This window comes from Elgaria multicarinata, chromosome 10 (assembly GCF_023053635.1).
Source record: "Elgaria multicarinata webbii isolate HBS135686 ecotype San Diego chromosome 10, rElgMul1.1.pri, whole genome shotgun sequence".
Classification (NCBI taxonomy): Eukaryota; Metazoa; Chordata; class Lepidosauria; order Squamata; family Anguidae; genus Elgaria; species Elgaria multicarinata.
The window spans coordinates 30,464,125-30,486,780 of record NC_086180.1 but is presented as its reverse complement, the minus strand read 5'-3'; the positions used below and the strand labels follow the sequence as shown (position 1 = coordinate 30,486,780).

General features: G+C 41.2%; 2 protein-coding genes across 2 annotated transcripts in view; both read left to right on the top strand.

The window, feature by feature from the left end:
- The window catches only part of ELOVL6 (ELOVL fatty acid elongase 6), a 100,269-nt gene extending 92,992 nt beyond the window's left edge, over positions 1-7,277 (top strand). The window contains exon 4 of the mRNA XM_063135880.1: positions 6,431-7,277. Coding sequence (XP_062991950.1) covers positions 6,431-6,855 — 425 coding nt within the window. The 3' untranslated portion in view covers positions 6,856-7,277. The remainder of the gene's footprint in view (positions 1-6,430) is intronic.
- CASP6 (caspase 6) overlaps positions 1-22,656 on the top strand; it is a 459,872-nt gene that overhangs the window by 245,867 nt on the left and 191,349 nt on the right. The gene's annotated exons all lie outside the window — the stretch shown is intronic.

Below are 22,656 nucleotides of genomic sequence, written 5' to 3'. Positions count from 1 at the left end.
GCAAGGGGTATGAATGATTCCAGGCATAAGCCATTCCAGGCAATAAAAGAGAAAAGTCATAGGAAAAGACTTAAATCCACACATGCAGAGATTTAGTTTAACCTTGAATTCTTCATTGGAACCTCTGCACTACATGGGTCAAGGCTAATGGATACCAGAGAAATTTGATTCTGACCTGCAGAATCTGCTGCGGGCCAGGCCATACGGAGTCCATGGACTTCCTGATATATATTTTTACTTTCCCAAAATTTGCTCAAATTTATTTGCAGGGAAATACGTAGGTTTCTGCTGAGACATGCACCACGCTTGAAAATATATGTGGGGGGAAAGTTGAATAGAATGAGGGAAAATACACTAAATAATGTAAATTGTTGTGAACTCTCTTGCAGAATTATTTATGGGTTTTTTTGCATAATGGGTGGGGGATTCTAATCCATCTGTGCACAGATGCTGGAACAAACAACACCGCATGAGCCACGAAATATACAGAGAATGGATTTCACAAAATCCAGACATCCCTAGTCAAGTCCTATCAAATCCAAGAATTAAGACAAGTTCAAGAGAAAATCCAGAGTAATCTTACACAGAGAAAGATTTTAATGCCATAGCTTCCACTTTGGTATCTCCATGCTACATGGGTCAAGGCATGGAAAAATCCAAGAATCAGGATCAGTCCAAGCCAGCTGGCAGCTCTGAGCTATTGACAATGAAGTTACATAATCCATAGCAAGCAAGAATTCAAGGTCTATGAAAAGTGTAGCAGCTTTTTTCAAGGCAGGTCCTTAACCATACAATGTTCAAAGAGACAAGAGTCCACATTGAATGGAGAGTCCATGTGAAGAGCATTTCTAGAGGATTAGATGATAGTAAATCCAAACAAAGAGGATTTGGGGAGGTAAAGATGAGAATGTTCCTCACAAAGTCTCCCAACCTGGCCATCTGCTTAAAAGCGAAGGTGTGGCTTCAGTAGCCCTCCTGAATAACTAACTGACAACGGATTTAACCAATCAATGAGTCCCCTGCCCAAACAGAGTGTCTCCATTCTGCCCTTCAGGTTTAGAGGTGTCAATCTTTGTGACACCTCCAAACCTCCCCACCCCTTCTTTTATGTTCTCACAGAGGCTTCCAGCTGCCTTTCCTGTCAAGGCCAAAATTAGCAGCTGGAGGGGAGTAATTTAACTCCTGTCTGCTTTCCTCTGAGAATACTGACAGAGAGAAGCTCATCCTGGTTCTGACATTCCACAAGTTGAATACAGTCAAACTCTTCCAAACCACTTCTGGTCAGAGGCTGGCTGTAAACTATAAGGCCCACTGCAGCACTGAGGCTAGGCCTCAAAACCCAAACCCTTGAGGGATTATTTATCAAACCTTGTTGTTGTGATTTGGATGATTAAGACTTCTGGATTCTATGACTACTGCTTTCCACCTACCATGCTGTAGTTCTGCCCTAAAGCTACAAATTGGCAATTCAGCTACAACACATGGCACCAATCACCAACCCAGTAAATGGCCAATGCAGCTCAGTAAATGGCCAAAGCAGCCAACCTGATGCCACCTCTTGGGTGGCCACCAAATGTGCTTTTGAAGGTGGCAGTCTGGGAAGAAGGGCCTCTCCTGAAGATCATAGGACCTGGGCAGGCTTGTATGGCAGACAGCAGTCTTTCAGATAGCCTGGTCTAAAGTGTTATAGGTCATAACCAACACTTTGAACACTACCCAGAAGCAGACCAGTAGGTGCTGTATCAAGAGAGTCACATGCTCTCTATAACCAGCCCCAGTCAACACTTCTGGACCAGATGAAGTTTCTGAACAGTTTTCGAAGGCAGCCAAATGTAGAGTGTGTTACAGTAGTCTACATGGGGTGTAATTAAGGCATGGCCAGATCAGACAGCTCTAGGAACCAGTGTAGTTGGCACGCCAACCTCAGCTGTGGAAATGCACTCCAAAACCTAGGCATCCAGGATCAAGTCCAGAACTACACCCAAACGGTGAGCTTGAGTCCCCTTTAGTTAGGGAGAAGGAGCCTAAAAGCCTGATCCTATTCTTGCTTACTCAAAAGTAAGTCTTTGTAAGTTTTAATTTGAACTAGTGGAGTGCACTTGCATAGGTACTGATTAACAAAGCATTATGGCACTTTTAGTGCTGATACATTCCATGACATATCATGTAAAAAACGTTAACCTATTTAAAAATTATCCACCCAATCATACGTCTTGGTCACCAGATGATTTGAGCTATAGGTCTAAAAGTTATTCACTTGGAAATAATGGTTATTTTTTCCCATGCAAATGACTAATTAAAAAGCTGCCCTAGCTAATGCATGTTTCCATCTAAGCAGAAGAGAATTCCCATAGCCTTTTTCTTAGCCATCAAAGATGAAAACCAACATAGTAACACAAGATTCTACCAGTATTTTGCATGGTACAGGGCTGTAAAAGAAGGATACAGTTTCTACAAAGAAGTACCAAAGGCCCAGCAGGCCAAACTCAGTCTTTCTTCATCTTCTGTTTTATGTTTTGCCTATAAACATTTTCCTTCCCAAAAATTTCAGAAAGCTTGTAAGCAGCACTCCATCAGTTCCAGTGGTAATTTGCACATATCTGTTTGCTTATCCCAAGGCTCATTAGGCTGATTCTAATTGGATGTAGGTAACAGTGATTTGGCAGAATTTCCAGGGCTCATTTCTGAGGAAACCTCACTAGGCTGCCAGTTGTACAAAATAATGATGAATATTTAGAATATGTTGCTTCTGTGAATTGCTGATGTTCAGCATAAGCTATATATCTCTAGCTTTACATGTCAGGAGTCCCTGACTTCCTACTGCTTGAAATATATGAAAACCTACTGAGATTTAGCTAAATTAGTTTGCAATTGCTTATGGAAATGTGACTTAGCATTTCTGCTGCTAATGAAGCAGTCAGCTTTACTGCTGATTTAGGTCAAAATCCTAAACACACCTACTTGGAAGTGTTCCCCTCCAGAATTGCTTACACGTAAACATGTTTGGGATTGGGTTTTTAATAATGAAAACCCAGCTTGCATCCAATCCCTTCCTGCTGCTTTTTTATTTGAATTTTGAAGGGTGTGCATGCAGAGAAATGTATTCTGTGCCTCAGGAACAGCCCTGGGTCTTTTCTCCCTGCAAAGCTCTGTTGCTTTAAATTGATTGATATATAAAAGACAAGAAATTTTAAATTTTAAAAAGAATATTAAGGAAAATGATGGAAAAGGGGAAGAGGAAAGCATAGAAGGGAAGAAAGAAATTGTAAATAGTAAAGAATAGGAGGTGCATTTTTACAACAGGAAAAGATTTTTTTTTCCAGACATGGAATATCATGTTGCTTTTACAATGGGTTGGATCCAGATTTACACTTGATCAACTATGCTGATGACAGTAGACTTTCTCACTCTCTCCTTCCCAAAGCAGCCCCTCCAACTCCATGTAAATGCTACACGGAGAGTCAGGAGACCCTGATGAATGGGGTAAGTGGGGGTAGTTGTGGGGAGGAGACATCTCCAAGATCAGGTGGAGGGACCTTCTCCATGCTGAGCCCATTGTCTCATGGAAGACAGATCCTGAATCCAACCCTGTATCTAACTACTTCATCTTAAGACTTAAATACATTGGCCAGGATCCAAAGAATGAAATCTGTGAATCAAAGAGAGATACCTGATATTCTTCAACAACAAAAGCCTTTTTGTGATAGTCTTTTTGTGATATGACATGAGCATTAAAAAAAAAGTCAACTCCCCTTGTGGTCACACAAGCCTTCTACTTGAACCTAAGCAATCTTCTGGCTCATTTGGCCCTGTTGCATTTCCAATGTGTTTACATTTTTGGCAGCGTGCCAAACAGACAAAATTGTATTTGAAATGTTCATTTTGGTTTGCCATCGAACTGCTCCAGTGAAAATGTCACCACCTAGATTTCTACATCGCAGCTGTGATTTGGAAGTTCAAGCATTTCCTGTCAGAGGCAGGAATCACTGAACTGTACCATCTCAGTATTCACATAGGACATAGTTCCTTTGAAAGATCCTTCATGTGAAATTATGGTTTACATCACAACTTATGACCTCAGAAAGAACAATGGAATCGTGGAGGGCAACTTGTGAATTTTAAACCTTACTCTCTTAGGTGGTGTATTTAGATTCAAATAAGCACTTCCCAGTGTGTAAGCTGAGATGGTTCATCTCCTGAGTGTGTTGTATCATCTTTGCCATACACCTAAAGTTCCATTGAAGTCAGGGGGACTAACCTCTAAGTAATGCATTCAGAACTGAAAGGTGAAGGGATTTTCTCCTTTACACTGTTTTTTGAAGGGATAAGTTACTCAGATAGCAATTTGTATATTACAGGTTAAGATTCATGCATTTGATTCCATTTGTACAAGTATTTGTATCCCTAAGTATTTGTATCCCTAAGGCTACAATCCTGAGTCATTGTCCCCGGGGCCATAGGAGAGTTCAGATCTACCCTAAGGAGAAAATGGGCAGATCAGGCGTGGCGTAGACAGAACATGAGAGGCTCTCGATATGCAGTATCCAAAGCCCTCTACCACACTGCCAACATGTAGACCATCCCGAAAGCTGGTCTAAATGTTTTCCTCTGATTGCATGGAATGGGAGAGAAATGGTGCTTTGGGAGCAAAATTGAGAGGAAAGAAGTGGCAAACCCAGCTCTTCCTGAAATGTTGGGGCACTCAAACCTTTGAGTGCTCCTAGGATTACCTTGTTCAGGAACTGAAAGAAAGGTTAATCTGTGTTGAAACGTATTGATATAGCTAAATTTAATGACCCCGGAGACCATAATATAATTAGTCTTTGGATCAATATGCATTTTCTTTATCTATATTTAAATGCCATTTTACTTGTGCTGACACTACATGAGTAGCCATTATTCGTACTTCGGAATATAACAGTTATTACAAAAATGTATTTAACAGAAAGTCCCCCCTCCATCCTTAATAGTAGCTAGTAGGAACATAGGACGCTGCCCTATACCAAGTCAGCCCATTGGTCCATCTAGTACAATATTGTTGACACTGACTGGCAGCAGCTCTCCAAGGTATCAGGCAGGAGTTTTTCAGCCCTGCATGTACACTGGTGGTGCTATATAAATAAATAATAATAAATAATAATATAATAATAATAGGTGACAGGGCTTGAACAAAGGACCTTCAGCATGCAAAGCATGTGCTCTCCCAACTGAGCTATCAACTCTCACTGTAACATGACCCTATTTTCCATAGAACGTCTACATTGTCTTCATTTCACGCAGACTGAAAACTAGTTTTAAGTTGATCTTGTATTCTAAATTCCTTCCAAAATTATTCCTTATCTTGATACTAAATTGAATAGAAATGACCTAACCGTTGGTGGTTTTTGACAGATTAACACATGGATAAGCAACTTGTGGCTCTCCAAATATTTTGGCCTACAGTTCCCATCAGATCCAGCCAGCATGACTGATGGTTAGAGATTCTGGGATTTGTAATCCAAAACATTTGGACGTCACAAAGTTACCTAGCCCTGGTATAACATATCACTGGGGTCTCCAACATGGTGCTGATGGGCCCAAGTGTGCCCGCAGACACCTCTCTTGATGCCCTCTTGATTTTTATTTTCTTTCTTATGGTTGGAGGCTGGTATGCTGGAAATTGAAGTGGTGCCCTCCAGGGCCATCTTTATTGGGTTTCAAAAGAGTGTTTTTGTGTTTTGGAGCTCAAACCCTGCCTCTTCCTTGTAATTAGGTTCTTGGACAAGTAACTTTTTCTTTAGTTTCACCAGTATGCCTTCTGAGAAATGAGTGTTTTGTGATCAACCAGGCCTGCCATGGCAACCATTTTATGACTAAGCAAACCTCCCAGCCAGCCATGTTTTGCAAGCACCCTTGACACTCTTTTAAAATTTCAAACACCCCACTGACCCCCCCTCCAAAAAAAGTTCCCAAACTTGTGTGGTATATGGACAATATACAGCACTGCACCTCCACTGATTGTGTCACACTGGTGGGACTTAACATTGGCATAACAGGAAGTTACTACCTCCTAGAGCAAACATAAGAACATAAGAAGAGCCATGCTGGATCAGACCAAGGATATATCTAGTCAAGCATTCTGTTCACACAGTGACCAACCAGCTATCGATGAGTAATTCACAAGCAGGACACAAGTATAAGAGCACCCTCCCACCCATGTTCCCCAGCAACTGGAGGAAGCACAGGAAAGAGGAGACAGATCAGCTCCCTTCTGTGAGCTCTCCTGAACTGTTTTGTTCCATTTCCAATGGCTTTAGAAAGCTCTAGTTTTCCATTGCTCCAACATTAGGTCTCAGTGGTGCACAGACAGCATTGGATGCTGCCCAGTGTCATCTAATTCATAATTTTGTTTCGATTCTAATATATTTCTTTTCTCCCCTCTCCCCCTCAGGAGATACAATATTTATTATACTTCGGAAACAGAAGCTCATCTTCCTCCACTGGTACCACCACATTACTGTACTGCTTTATTCTTGGTACTCTTACAAGGACATGGTGGCTGGCGGTGGCTGGTTTATGACCATGAACTATGGAGTGCACGCGGTCATGTACACTTACTACGCCTTGCGGGCTGCTGGCTTCAGAGTGTCACGCAAGTTTGCCATGCTTATCACTTTGTCCCAGATCACGCAGATGTTCATGGGCTGTATAGTCAACTATCTGGTCTTTGCCTGGATGCAACAGGGCCAGTGCCACTCGCACGTCTCAAACGTTGTCTGGTGTTCTCTCATGTACCTCAGCTACTTTGTGCTCTTCTGCCATTTCTTCTTTGAGGCCTACATTGGCAAAGCCAGAAAAGCAAGGAAGGCTGAGTAAAGCTAGAAACAAGACAGAAGCCACCGCTCAGGTCATCCACAAAACAACAAACACCGAGAAAAAAAAGAAATGGCACAAGGAAAACGTGTATCTGTGGTGCGACTAAAATTCAGCAGCTAAGGAACAGCTAGGTTTGCTCAAACCAGTAAGTTAATGATCCTGTCATGGTGAGGACTCGCTGAATGATCCAGCACCTCAAAAGGCTGCTGTGAGGCATCTGCCTTCTTGCACCTGTCTGCTCTTAAAACAAATGCAATTTTTTTATATACATAAAAAAGGAAAGCCAAGCAAAGGAGATAATGATTTTGCATAATAAAATATTTAAAAACCGTGGTTTCCCTGAGCATAGATGACTTTTATTAATCAAAATAAAACAGCCACAAAGCTAATTATTTATATATCCTTTCTAACTTTTTTTTTTTTCTTTTAAAAAACAAAACTTGAAAAAATTGAAGCAGAGGGAACATACAGTCCATGTTAGTCGAGCAATTTGAAGCTGCCTTGTACTGTCAGAGCACTGATCCATCAGGCCCCATATTGTCTGATCTGACTGGCAGTCGCTCTCCAAGGTCTCAGGCAAATGCCTTGCAACCTGAGATGCTTTTTCAAACTGGAGATTCCAGGGATGAAACTGGGACCTTCTGCATGTAAAGCATCTGCTCTCCTACTAAACGATGGTCCCTCCAAATAATACCAGTATTTCCCCCCCCCAAAGTGAAGAGCTTTCTCCTTTAAAGGGTTGAACCCTAAAAGCCCAGATGTGAAAATGAAAGGTTAATCTTGAGTGTCTGTTACAGCCAGCCATTCTAAACTCCATTGAAGTAATAGAAATGGAGAGTAACTGGTTGATTTAATTTTGTACTGTGTACTATGCTATGAGAAGATTGGGTATGCCAGTTAAAAATCAGCAGTGAGATCTTGAATTAAGAATTAAGCACTGTTGAGATACATATATCTGAATTTGTTCAAGTGCATTTTCTGATCAAAAGCAAGGCATGTAGGAGAACAGTTTAATATACAGTCAATACGTTTTAGTTATGTTTGCTTGGGGCTAATAATAAAGGAGATCAGATGGTGGGGGCTTGCAGAATAGACATTGTAATAGAGCAGACCAGTTTTCAAATGTGCTTTACAGGTACTATGTTGAGCTGGTGAATGAGTTTAAGGATTACTGTTTTTCTCAAAGCCAGTCTAGCATACTGTTTCTGATGCACAGGATGTTGATAAGTATTACTACTGTGGGTTCATTGAGTTGGAATATATCATCCACATTACTTGTCCAAAACCTTTTCCACGACCTAGTTAATGCAATCTCTTTGAGAAGCTGGATTCTGATAAAACATTTTCACATGCATATGTCCACAGGAACCAACGCCATCTTGCGGAAGCAAAATTTTAAACTAGGACTGGTCTTTGGAACAAGAGCTTTTGCACAAGTGTGTTGTGCTTGTGGTGGCTTCCTTTTTTCCTTCTGTCTATGCCCATGGAAGTTCCCAGCTCATGATCGACCAACATGTCAATGTCACTAAAAGAACAATCCTATGCATGGCTGCCTGGGGGATGCTGGGAGCTGGAAGTCTTCTGATTTATTTATTTTTATCCTACCATACCCCCCAAATGGTGATGGTTTGCAGTGATGAATGCAAAAGGTCCGGTTCTGCTCCTAGCAAATGAATCTAGGAAACCATGATTAAGGAGCCATCATAGACAGAAGGAACCAGGTGCTGCCCTAAGCACAACACAGCCCCGAATGGAGTGATAGCATTTAAGTGCAATTTGAGTGAAAGGTGCAAAGGCAAACAAAAATCTAAATATCTTTAGAGAGGTGTCATTAGCATTGGATAGGAACTTCAGGAAAAGAACCTAAAAAACCTGTGTGGTATGGAACATATTTTATATTTTTATGAACTTCAAAGAATAGATATTTGCAACCTTAATAGCATTCTACAGGACTATATGTGACTTTAGGTAACACTGTGCTTCTGCATTTGCTTCTCAAGCAATGCAAAGATGTTTATAAGTGCCCTCCTCTGGTCACTGGGAGATACTACAATAGAAGGCATACTTGGCATCATCATACTGGAAGTTTTAAAAGGGTAAAAAACTGAATGGAGTCATTGTGCTGCAACAAATTAACTCTCATGTCCAGAGAGAACCATCCTTACTTTAAAAACAGAATCTGTAGGAAAGTATACTGTAGCATCCTCAATTGCTTAAAAAAAAGACATCTGGTTCTTCACTCAGCTGCAGATAAAATGACAAAATACTTCACTCTGAACCTCAGAGAATTAGCTGAAAAGAGCCATATTTTCTACAAGGAAAAGTAGAGTGTATTATCTGTAAGATTTCAGTCCTTACAAAGCCAAATAAAATGTGTAAGCGTTCCTAGTACTTCAAAGAAACAAGTATGTAAACTTGATGTTATAACTGTGTTAACATAGTATTCTCAATTGTATCAGTTCAGTAGTTTAAACAATTAGAAGAACTAGAGGAACCAATTAAGAACTGTTGTTCTGCATAGAAATCATACATGCCTATAACTTACACCCATAACACCCATATGTGAGTTGTCCAAAAAATAAGTTGGGAGGCAGAATCACTCTTTTTATTTTCCTGGCTGCTACAAAATGCTGTCAACTTTCTTGTTTTAATCTGAGACTGTACAATACAAAGTATTATTTTCTGTCCTTATTTTAGCTTCAACTGTGCTGTCTGCCATTCATGGCACAGAGCTGATGTAATATCCTGTTAAACATAACAAGGGCTTTAGTGTTTCACTGTTTGCAGAAAAACTGCTACATTCTGTATTACGTGAATAGTGTTTTTAAGAAAAGAAAACAAAACAAAAAAGAAATTGAAAAGCTCTCTGGGGCTTAAACAACTGTGAAAAATTGGGGGGGAGTTTATATCTGTGTCATTTAAGTTATTGATATTCTGACATTGTTATATGGTACAAGAAGAACAGCAAAATGTTATAGTCAATAGAACATATGACATGATCTTAAATTATAGGACTCCTATTTAAATGAAAATATCAATTAAAATGTAAACAACGTTATTTTACAGCTTTGGGGGTAGCTTATATTCCACAATAAGCCTTTAAAAGCAACATCTCCGACTTAAATATTTTTCCAATCTGCACTATTTGAAGCAAGCGAAAAATCAATGATTATAGAAATGGATTTTTTTTGGGAAAACAATAGTAAGCAACTCTCAATTGTGCCATTAATTTCTGTGTCTGTCATTTCTCTTTAACAACGTCTGTGCAGGCTGATCTCTCAGATCAGCTTTCTCTCTCCCACAAATCTGTCATGAAATAAATGAAAAGGCATTACACATGGGAAGCTAAGAAATGTGTTATAATTTCTTCTCTCTATAAATCAAAAGAATGAACTACATTGATCAGAGGATATACTGGGGCTGCAAATATATATATATGTTCCCTTGAAGCTGATGGGGTTTACTTCTGTGTAAACATGTATAGGATTGTATTCTTGATTTAGGACTGCTTTTCTTCACATTTTACGAAAAGCAGTGACAAGTGGCACTTCAGGAACTTGAAATTTGTTGTTAGTATCACGTGAACATATTCTAAAAGGCAATCCTATACATATCTACTCACAAGTAAGCCTCATTGAGTTCAGTGGGATTTAATTCAGTCCCAAAAAGTGTGTGCATAGGATTTCAGCCTAATTCCTCTTCTTTACAGCTGTAATAATATTAAGGAAACTTGGAAGTTGCAAACCTATTTATAATAAGAGGCACAGTTCAGCAAAAGTGAAACATTTTAAATATCCCATTTATTTACAGATTTATGCATAAGCTTTTACATGGAAATCAATGGGTCTTAAAAGTACTTAATGTTAGCTGGATTGTGCCATTTACTACATGTGTGGTATTTTCAAACACATCATTCCTTTTCTTCTCAAAATATGTGAACAATGCTTAATGGTCCTTTCCTGTCCCTGACTGTTTCTTAGCATCACATTGAATTCAGTGGGATTCTCATTCGTAAACAAATTTGGATTATGGTGCCCCAAAGTATTGCAAATATTCTTTCCTTATTGAGCCTTTTGGAAGCTAGTGGTACTTCAATTGCTGAAGCTCCATAAAGGATAAGAGTCTTTGCCCATGAAGCATAACTTACATGGTGGTGGTGGTGGTGATGATGATGATGACGACGACGACACACACACCTAAAAAAAAAATCCCCAACATTCTAAACATTATATCAAAATTAGGGTGACCATATGAAAAAGAGTACAGGGCTCCTGCAGCTTTAAGTGTTGTGATGAAGAGGGAATTTCAGCAGATGTTGTATGCATACAAATGGCACCTGCTGAAATCCCCTTCTCAATACAACTGTTAAAGATATAGGAGCCCTGTCCTCCTTTCCATATGGTCTGCCTAATGTAGTTCCCCTCAAAATGTAGTTCCCCACAGTGCCAACAAATACCTTCGCATCTGGAATACCACACAGTAATAGTATATGCTCTCAGATTTTTAACTAAACTTTTTTTCTTCTTAAAACATACACTAAGGGCTCATCTACACCAAGCAGGATATTCCACAATGAAAGTGGTATGAAAGCAGTATATAAAAGGCAGGAGCCACACTACTGCTTTATAGCGGTATTTAAGTGCACTGCAGGATCTACACTACTGCTTTCTAATGGTACTGAAGTACACTGTTGGAGCCCATGACACATCTACACCAATATTCCACTATGACAGTGGTATATGGTATGTGTCAATGGGCCCCAACAGTTGTCAGTGCATTTCAATATGCTATAAAGCAGTAGTGTGGCTCTTGCCTTTTATATACCGCTTTCATACTGCTTCCATAGTGGGATATCCTGCTTGGTGTAGATGAATTCTAAGGCTTTCCCCTGCCCCTCTTGCACACAGAAAAGGTCTATTTGTACAGGCAATCTAACACATTCATGAATCTCAAGCAGAGTAGCAAGATTATGACAACAGCCAAAATCCAAAAACAGAGTTAGTCATACTTATTATTCATGTCGATTTTAAGGGGCTTGGCCATGCTTAATGGTTGGATTTAGGCCCTTGCTCTTGACAATAGGATGTTTAAATTTAAACACTGCATGGGTGTTTAAATGTCGAATTGTGTATTAAAAATACATTTTTAAAATTTCTTACAGTGACTAGTATGTCTTGCAGAATCAATGGTATGCTGGATAGTGAAACAATGCATGAGTGAAGTGCTCTTTCATGTAGAATGGGGATGAAGAGTTTGCATTTTATACATAAGACCAACTGAGTTCAATGGAGCTTACTCCCAAGTAAGGGACTATAAGGATTGCAGCCTGGAAAAAATGTTTAAAGCTCCACTCTTAAGCACACTTACTCATGAGTCAGTCCTCATGAAATCGATGTCAATATTCATGAATAATGAGGTTACTTTGAATTGCACCCCAATCATTTATCCGCTTTAGAATTATCTGAACATAATGTTATTGCTTCTGAATGTGAAACCATTCTTAAGCTTTTGAATTTATTCAAAATTAGAACATGTAGCTCAGCCTTTCCCAGCTTGGTCTCCAAATGTTTTGGATGCTAACTACCATCAGGCCCAGCCAGGATGGTCAGTGGTCAAGAATGCTTGGAGTTGTAGTAGTCCCAAGATATCTGGAAGGCACCAGGTGGGGGAAAGCTGATATCCTTCAAATCAACAATAATATAAATCTCCATTGCTTTTTTAAAAAAGTATATTATGCAACACTGTATGCATGAGGCCAGCATTACTGAGATGGATGGTATCTCAAATAAAGGGTTCATCCAAAACCTACTCAAATTGCAACACTTGGTTCAAGCCAAATTCCCTAAAGTGATAAACAGCTTAAAACCGTGTTCTCCTTGCATTATGCTTGTCAATAATCCAGAAACCGGGCTCTTTCTAACTGCAGCTAAGGCCTAATTTAAAGGAGATGCTCACCACATATAAAGAAAGCACTTAGCTGCCTAGGTCTCCATGTAGCCCAGTGTTATGTGTAAAGGGTTCCTAATAGATGCAGCAGCCTCTCTGTGACACTTCTGCATCAATGATATATGGCTACACTAGTTGAACTAGTGTGTAAAAGCTAGGGCTGTGCTCTGCTTCTCCTCGGACCAGAGAAGCAGAAGTGGATCGGGGTGCTTCGCCTCCCCTTAAGGCGGAGGTGAAGAGGATCGGGGGAGCAGCGGAGCGGATCGAGGTGAAGGCGGATCCTTCACCTCGATCCAGAGCTCCGCAAAAAAGGTAAGGGGGTTTACTTGGCCCTGCCGCTGCTGCTGCCACCCGTGTGGCGACAGCAGCAGAGCCAGGTAAGGGAGCAAGGGGGAGGGGGGTCTTACCTGCATCCATCCGCGGCCCCGCAGCTGCTTCAACTGAGCCCGAGGACGGACGCAGGTAAGGGGGAGGGGGGTTACCTGGCCCTGCCACCGCCGCCTGTGCGGCGACGGCAGCAGAGCCAGGTAAGGGGGCAAGGGGGAGGGGGTCTTACCTGTGTCCGTCGCGGCCCGTCACCGGCTTCACTAGAGCCCGCGGCTCAACCCGAAAGTGTAGGCCGCAAGCAGGGCCTACAGTTCCTGGTTGAGCCGCTGGCTCTAGTGAAGCTGGCAGCGGGCTGGGACGGAAGCAGGTAACGGGGAGGAGGGAGGGGCCTTACCTGGCACTACCCGCCGCTGCTGCGGAGCTCCAATTCGGAGCCAGAGCTCCGCAGCGGAGCGGAGCGGACCCTAGGCGGGGCGGAGCGGGAACGGAGCAGAGCGGGGGGTCCATGCACAGCGCTAGTAAAAGCCATTTACATGAGAATAAGCATGTGGGTTGAGAACTCTTTTAAGTGTGACAGTGGGTTTCATAGATAATTTGTGTGTGGCTAATAACGGAGCGCACACACAGCATCTCACTTAAATGAGGCCCAGGGGAGAGATTTTCATGGGGGAAAATGTTGTTCCTGAGTTGGTCCTTATGCCCAGCAAACCAAGAATTTAGTGCCTTGAAAATATGGCTCATGCATAATGAACTTTTATTTCCCCATAACATTTTCCCTCTAATATAAATGCATCCTTGTATTATAAGACAATGAACTTGGGGAGAAATATCCAATAGCTTGATTAGATAGATAGATAGATAGATAGATAGATAGATAGATAATTCAGATCCTTCCGTTAACAAAAATATATTTTAGGGTTAAATGACAAACAACTCAAAACTATATATTAGGGTCCCATTCCCCTCCCCTAAAATGGATTTGCCCTAATCATGTAGAAAGGTTGTGTGGTCCAATTTTAACAATAAAAGTGCCTTGTCAGTGCAAAGTGCAGACCCGTGCCCCTACGTCCACTTGAGACTTCTCTCCCTGAACCCTTTCTGATAAGAAAAGTGAACTCAGTTGAGCAAAAAGAGCTCAGGAAGGTAAGTAGTGGCAGCAGAAAGCTCCTCACTTACCTGCCTGTTTTTGCAATTAAAAGTGGGACAGTTCCATGTTTAAACATACAGACCTATCACCATCACACCTTTACAAATCTCAAGCATATACTGAGTCTGCTTCTTTACATCCAAGACAAGATCCACTGTGGACTTAAGTTTCATTTCCTTTTTGATGTGCTTCATAGAAATCTGCTTGACCCAAGGTCAGATTGTCCATCTAGCCCATTTGTCCATCTTCTTAACACTAACTGGCAGCAGCCTCCCATTCTGCCTTAGAGATCTCTTCCATCCCTGCTACCTACTTCTTTAAAATGGAAATACCTGAGATGGAACCTGGGATCTTCTGCATGTAAAACATGTGCTCGCCTACTTCAGAATGGGAGAACCAGTGATTTTTGAGCACACCTAAATTCTCTGAAAATTACTTCAAAGCTCATTTTGATTCACTCCCATTTTTGTTTTCAGCTCATTGAAATGGGAGGAAATTGCACACTTTTTGGTGCAATTTTTCCAAACCGAACACTCCCCAACACACCCCATTGATTAAAGTACAAAAATGCATTTGTTTTTATTGCATTTCAAATTGAGCATTTTAAAAAATATGCATTTTTAAAAAACACATTTTTGAATGCATTCAGAAATTTGTGAGGGGTTTTTTAAAGCATTCCTGCTCATGTTCATATTCGGGATTGGAAACGGGGCACGTTTGCATGATTTGCTAACAGAAACAAATTCTCACACATTTATTTATTTATTTATTACATTTTTATACCGCCCAATAGCCGAAGCTCTCTGGGCGGTTCACAAAAGTTAAAACCATAATAAAACAACACATCATTACTACTACTGAGTACCCAGCCTTTCTGCAGTAAATTTACTGTGATGTGAAGTTTACCTAGAATTTCCTATGAATTTCCTACGTTTCTTCTAAATAGCCCTAAGCCGGTATCCATAAGCAGGTATCCATAAGAGAGCTCCGGCTATTGGGCGGTATAGAAATTTAATAAATAAATAAATATAAGTGTGGAATGGCATCTATGTCAGCCCGGCCCCCTCCACCTCCACCCCATCCTTCCCACATTGAGTGGGAAGGGCTGAAGAGAGATAATAACAACATTTGGTTTAACATGGTTACAGTGCTCCCACAATCAGGACCCTCTGCAGCCCCTCTGTGCTTACAATTTTGAACACCTGCAAAGCACTATGGGAGAACAAAGACTGGCCACATCGTAGAGAATGCTCAAGTCTGGTTTTCTAGGTCATGAGACATGTCAGATCTTTTTTGTTTGGGACATGCAATTAGAAACATTTTTTCCCAATCAAAAATGGCGGCTAAAAAGTAGATCTGGCGAAGAACAGAGATTCGATCAAAATGTCATGAAATTGACCCTTTCATTCAAGGAGAAATGGTTTTGTGACATGGTTTCCCTACATACACTTTTGTTTCACTAATTCTTCAGCATGTTTACTTGTGAGTAATTCCCACTGAACTTAATGGGGTTTACTTCTGATTAGACATGCAAAGGATTAAACTGCAAAATTCTCTATTTTCTCCCCCTTTCCCTCCAAAAATAATGTGTCATGGAATTCCTTTTAAACCTTTAGGTCTTCCTTAGGGGGGAAAAACCATCTTTGGGGTTTTATGAGACATTATTTATCTGGTGGAAAAACTGATGACTCAGAATGACATGTTTTAATGTGAATGAAATGGCTTTAGAATTATCCTTGTCGTTTTGAGCCAGCCCTAGTAAAAAGGTTTATCATAGCAATGTTAACACCCAAAACCAAACGTGTTCACAGTTTTGAATGCCACCCCTTTTAAGCAATTAGCTGCTTGTTTTTATAGCCCCCAATTTAACTACATAATAAATGCAGCAACCCCATTTGCTGTTCTTTCTTTTTATTAATATTGATGGTTGCCCCAATCTAACAAGGGCTATTGACTTCCCCACATGCCGCTGATGTGGCTGCACATCTGAATGCTGATATGAAACACAATTCTCACTGGTATCCTTCAAACTTGATGGATGTGTCTGATAGGTGGGGGATGGGTCTTCACCCAGGACCATAAGTCAGCAGTTGACAAAACGAAAGTAGAACTGGATCTCTGAATCTAGTTAGGGAAGGATTCAATAGTTCCTAAAAATTCCACCAAGGGCTCATCTACACCAAGCAGGCAGGATCCACACCACGCAGGATATAGTGGTATGAAAGCAGTATATGGTATGTGTCAATGGGCCCCAACAGTTGTCACTACACTTCAATACCGCTATAAAGCAGTAGTGTGGCTCCTGCCTTTTATATACTGCTTTCATAGTGGAATATCCTACTTGGTGTAGATGCGCCCCAAATGTAGTAACAGTTCCTCCAACAAATTTAATTATGTCTGGGTTGCACACCAAACTGAAGTCTTAAGAAATAAAATAAATCAGAAGCATTAAGTTTCAAAAGCTCAAAACAGCAGGCCAGTAAGTTGAATGCCCTACTCATTATTCTTTATTTTCCAATTTCACAACAATTACATCCATCTCAGAGTTCTACAGGTAGCCAGTCCATGTTTTGGGATACTTTTATTTGGCAGACCAAATCGGTGCTACATAGGTCTTTGTGTATATAGTTAATTGTGTTGTCAAAGCAGTAGTATGTTGTGTTTCTACAGCAGCCTTTCCCAACAGGGTGTCCCTCCAGATGAGTCAGACGACAACATCTATTATCTCCAGTCATCATGCCCATTGCCCATGCTGTCCAGAGGTGGTGAGAATTGTAGTCCAACACATCTAATGGGTGCCAGGTTTAGGAAGGCTGTTTTACAGCAAATAATGCCACCTAACAAAATCAAGGAAGCCAGCTATCTCAGCTTACTTATATCAGCTTTGGAAAGGGGAAAATCCTTAGCAGTCCTTATTGTGGCATAAATAAGAGTTTGTACCAAAGCAGCTAATATTTTTCATGACCAGTGGGGAGATGACATGATCTCCCCGCCTGCCATTAATTTCCATTACTACAGTGATGTTTGCTGCTTCCCAGTCTTTCTCAACCAAGACTGTTGATGTATCAAAGAGGATAATTGTCTAACACAAACTTCCCCAACCTGGAATGATCCAGATGTGTTGGACTGCAACCTGTGTTGGTGCTCTAGACACTTTAACTGATGTCTAGAGCATAACTGACGACATCAACACAGGTTTATTGATGACTGCATGGGCACTCATGCTAAGCTGGGTGCTCAGGAAATCCTTTTCTAGGACTGAGCTTTAGACCAGCCTTCCCCAACCTGGAATCATCCAGATGTGTTGGACTGCTATTCCCATAATTCCCAGCCATCATGCTGGATGGGGATTATGGGAGTTGCTGTCCAACACATCTGGAGGGTACCAGGTTGGGGAGGTTGTGTTAGACAATTATTCTCTTTGATACATCAACAGAGTCTCTTTCGCTCTACCCACACATCAAAGATGGAGCCACTGATAGCATGTCATTCCTGCAATGCCCTACATGTTTCCAGTGCTGGATAGCAAAACACAAGCCTTCTTGTTCTTGTTCAATCATCCGCTTTCTCTGAAGCCATTCGTTGATTTAGGCTCTTCAGTGTCTTAATGCTTGAACTGGATGTACTTTCAGATTGACGTAGTTCTGTTAAAACAAAAATAATGACTAGGAATAGCTTTATTTTATCATTTTCAAATATTGATATTTCACTACACAAAAGGATTTTTTATTTTATTTTTGGTATATGAATATTCTAAATAAAATGTTAATTTTTGGTTTAATATAGCACACATTTCTGTGTCTTCTTTTCTTAAACCTAAATTTGCTTCCCTCCTCTGCTTTTTTTTCATTGTGTGGGAATGGATGTGTGCATTCATAGGATGGTTATATGCAAAAACATTTCTGGAAAACTAAAAGTGTACTGCTCTCTTGGAGAACTGATCTACAGAAACTTATAGAGAAATGAATCGACCTAATCAGTATTTTGAAAGTCGTAAGGGCCTATTTTTCTTTGCAAGGGTGCCCACTAACACTATTATAGATCTCCTTGGGTTAAACCTAGACCAATGAAATGCTCATGATCCCTTATGCTGACGTTAACACCCTGTATTTTCCAGCCTATTTGTCTCCATCTTGTTTCTCAGTGCCACATATGTGCAAACACCATGGAAGATACTGACAGAATCCCACATTCTTCATAAATATGAATTATGATAATAAAACTATATGCTAGTCTAAAGCCCATGTTACCATTGACACTAGTAGTCCGAAGGCGAAACATACTGTTCCTATCAGTCCTCCAGAAGCTGTATGGAGGTTATTTCCTTTCAACACAACCAAAGAGTTTTGGCCTTCACAACTGTTGCTGCTGAATGACACTTGCTTCTTCCTTTTGGGCCTCAAGCCCATCTCCTTTCCTGTTCCCTCACATGTTAAAAACTGGCCTTTCCTAGGGCTGCTTCTTTTCATCCTCCTCTGCCACCTCAAAGAGTTCACTGCCACCACCATCCCTGCCACCAATATAGCTGCTTTGAGGGAGGGCTTGACCCGCAAAGCCCAAGGCCCTCCCTCCATACTTGCCTTTGTGTTTTTCTCCCTGCATGGCGCAGAGCTATATGGAAGCTGTAGTTCCCAGACTGCCTCAGGCTCCTAGCCAGGGTGAGGAAACGTACTGTTTGGCTAATAAAGCTCAAGCTTTGAACTTTCAAAATTTTACACACATCTACAGTGCTCAAGTTTACAGTATAAAGCAAAAATGAGCAAAAATAGTCTAGTAAATAACTCGTAATAAGCCTAACGCTACTGTATTCTTATATAAGAATTACCTATAACATGTACCTTTAATTTGTGTGGCAGGGCTTGGTGGTGGTTGGGTTATATGCCCTCAATCTACTTCTTCCTTGCCACTGTCAACACTGCCCTTCACTTGCATTTTTCCACTTGGCCCAATCTGAACCATTGCTCAGAAGTAAGTGGAGGCTGCTCCCTCCTTCTCATTCTTTACTGTTTGCATGCTTGGGGAGAGCAATGAGCACACAGTGACAGCAAGGAGGAACAGCAAGACCAGGGGATTCTGGGGATGAACAGTGGGCTCCTTACTGGGGTGTGAGCCTCAAAGGATTTCCAATACTGCGTAGGGTGGCCAGGTGTCCTACTTTACAGAGGATAGACCTCTATTTGAAGGTGTGATCTATTTGAAGTGGTGTCCAGTCCAAGTCTAGTTTAAAACCAAAGAACCATAAGGAGGGAAAACGGGTGCCTTGAAGTTGCCCATCAACAGTTAGCACCTGGACAGCAGACTGAGCAGGCACACACAGGTCACCTGGTTGGTTTTCTCCACTAGGGTGAGATGTCTTGTATTTCTATATAAATTAGATTATAAATTATATCATTTGCAAATTTTATCATTAACTACAATTGATCCCGATTCAAACCCTTTTTTTTAAGAATTGCTACCTCTTGCTTACTTGACAACCAGAGAGCATGTGAGCAGTGGCATCTACCGGTCATTCCTATTCCCACCACTGAAGTTTCTGGGCCAAAGTGAGAGACAGATGGAGACAGATGCAGAGAGGAGGAGGAGCAAGTCTAGGTGGTTTTTTTCATCAGTGGCCCCCTACTGGTGTGTGGGCCCAACCATGCCTGCCTTTGATGATTGGTGGTGAGTGGATAACAGGCAAACGTATCTTGGGGGAGCCATCCACAACTGGGCCACCATGACTGAGAAAGCCCTCTCTCTGGTAGTCACCCATCTCAACTCAGATGGTAGAGGTGCCCACAGGAAGTGCTCCATTTAAATTATTATTATTATTATTATTATTATTATTATTATTATTATTATTTGCATTTTTGTAACACCATAGCTGAAGCCCTCAAGTCAGTGCTGGTGCTGCACCTAGCACCCAGGCAGGTAAAGCTGGGCAAGAGTAACCCCACCCAGGTCTCAGTGATACATACCAGGTCACCCCCCTCATTCACAATCAGATCATGGATGAGGGACATTTTGTTCTGGACCGACCTGGCATTCAGCAGAAGCAGCACCAAACCCAAGGGCAAGCTGGTAAGGCTGCCAAGAACCATCTGATTGGAGGAAGAACCAGAAGAGGGGACAGGTGTAAGAAATCTAGCCCATCTGTTGTTCCCCCAACACCATACATCCCCCTACACCATAACTACCCAGTTATGTGGGCACCCCTTTGCCCCCTTGAGCTCCCCAGGCACATATTGATGTATGGGTAGGTACATATGGGAAGTGGCTGTCGTTCAAATATTCTGGTCCTAAACCATGGAGGATTTTAAATGACAAAACCAATACTTCATATCATGATTTCTATGTTCAGGTGGAACTGGGAACTGAGGGGAAATCCAAAGGATTTAGTATTATATAAAACTCTGGAGGCTCTACAAAGCTAGCAAACAGTGACAGTGAATAAGTATCTTTTAATTACATTGCCTACATACAAAATGTAACATGTATTTAAGGAAAACAATGATGAATATTGTACCCGGTATCAAATGTTAGGGAAAGGGCACATTATACTTTGATGTAAATAAACAGGAGGGGACACTGAAAGACCTTTACCATTCAGTGCTCCCACTAGCTATTCCCACCAACAACCAGTTTGATGAATGGATGAAAGATGTTTACCCCATTAACTGAGGAAATTGGACTAATTGCTAGAGCCAAGCAACTTATTTGATAAATAAATAAAGATTAGTGGCAGTGCTGCCCTCTGCTGAAAGATGTTCCTTTCATAAGTTAGCAGAGCACTGAGCACATATTATCCATAGCTGTTTTCCAGCCAGCAAATCCTGCCAGTCAGATGTATTCATTGCAAAATCAAAAAGTATTTTGCTGTTATTTGATGATTCATGGCTGCTTTCAGTGACTGCCTCAGTGGTGTACAAGAACAGAAATGAGCACAGCTGCAGGGTTTTAATAAAAAACATGGGCCACGGCTAGACCTAAGGTTTATCCTGGGATCATCCAGGGTTCACCCCTGCCTGAGCACTGGATACCCTGTGTGTCACCTAGATGAACAGGTTTGACCCCTGGACAATCCAGGGATAAACCGTAGGTGTAGCTATGGCCATGGATAGGAAAGGAAAGATTTCTGGATCAACTTGTGTCTTGCAGAGTGGATCCAAGAGGAAGGAACCTTTTGTGACAGGAGGGGCTCCTCTAGCAGAAGGACCCTCCACCCAATTTTGAAGTATTCCCCCTTCTGTACACTCATAGTTCACCCCATTCATCAGGATCTGTTGACTCTCTGAGTAGCATTTTCACAAGTCTGGAGGGGATGCTATGAAAAGAAGGATAGAGAACTCCACTTCTGTCAGTGCAGTTAATCCAGCACAAATCTGGACCCAACTCTGAGCATCTCTACATTAAGGGGAATTTGCATTGCTTACTTGGGGCTTCCTGCGTCTTTGGTGTGATTGTTATGGACTGCATTACACGACCAAAAAAAGGCAACCAGGTGGTTTGAATTGAATGCTTCCCCTCTGTTCACTTTAACTAAGACAGTACCATCTAGTGGAAGAAGATCCTGCTTTTTTCCAGATATTACCACATTAAAAGTGGTTCATTTCACGGCGGGATTTCCAGGTGATACTGCAGGAGAAGTCCTGGGCATTAATGATGTTGTGTAATGTCCTGCAAACTTCCATGGGTGGCCAATCATGGGTGTGCTTTAAATCACCCATATAGAGGAGTGCTCTATATGTGTGTGTGTTTCAGAGTCCTGAAAGTCATATAAGCTGTGATCTGAGCTCATGACAGTATTCCATGTTTCTCCATAATAATAACAAAAGGGACCATAGCAGGGCAAGCATGCTCTACACAATGCATTCCACAGTTCTATCCATGCTCTGATGTTTTGTAAATGTTTTACACAATACGTTACATACAGAGCAGGTAGCTGACCCTTTCCTTCATTTTTCCTCAAAAGTAAGCATCCCATTTTTTGTTTCATTAGTTGTTTGTTAGAATTATTTATTGGGTAAGAAATCATTGCAGGTAAACCATGAAGCATTTTCCTTGGCCTGCTGCTTTTACATGTACTGGGATTTTTGTTTTTAACATGAGAGTGCATGTGTGTGTGTGTGTGTGTGTGTGTGTGTGTGTGTGTGTGTGGTACAGCTGAAGAAAATCTGAATAATGTGCGTGCTGAAATTAGCTCAGAATATTCCCTTCCACAAACATGTCAAGTGAACACCTTCTATTCATTGCCAAGAGCTACAGTGATGACTAATGGTCTTTTTTCAGCTTTTTTCCCACTTGAGTAAGGAACCAGCCAGAGATGTCCATTTTCTCCTTTGATATTTATGTTTGCAAGCTCCGGCTTGTGCCATTAGACAGAGTAGTAGTATTCATGGCTT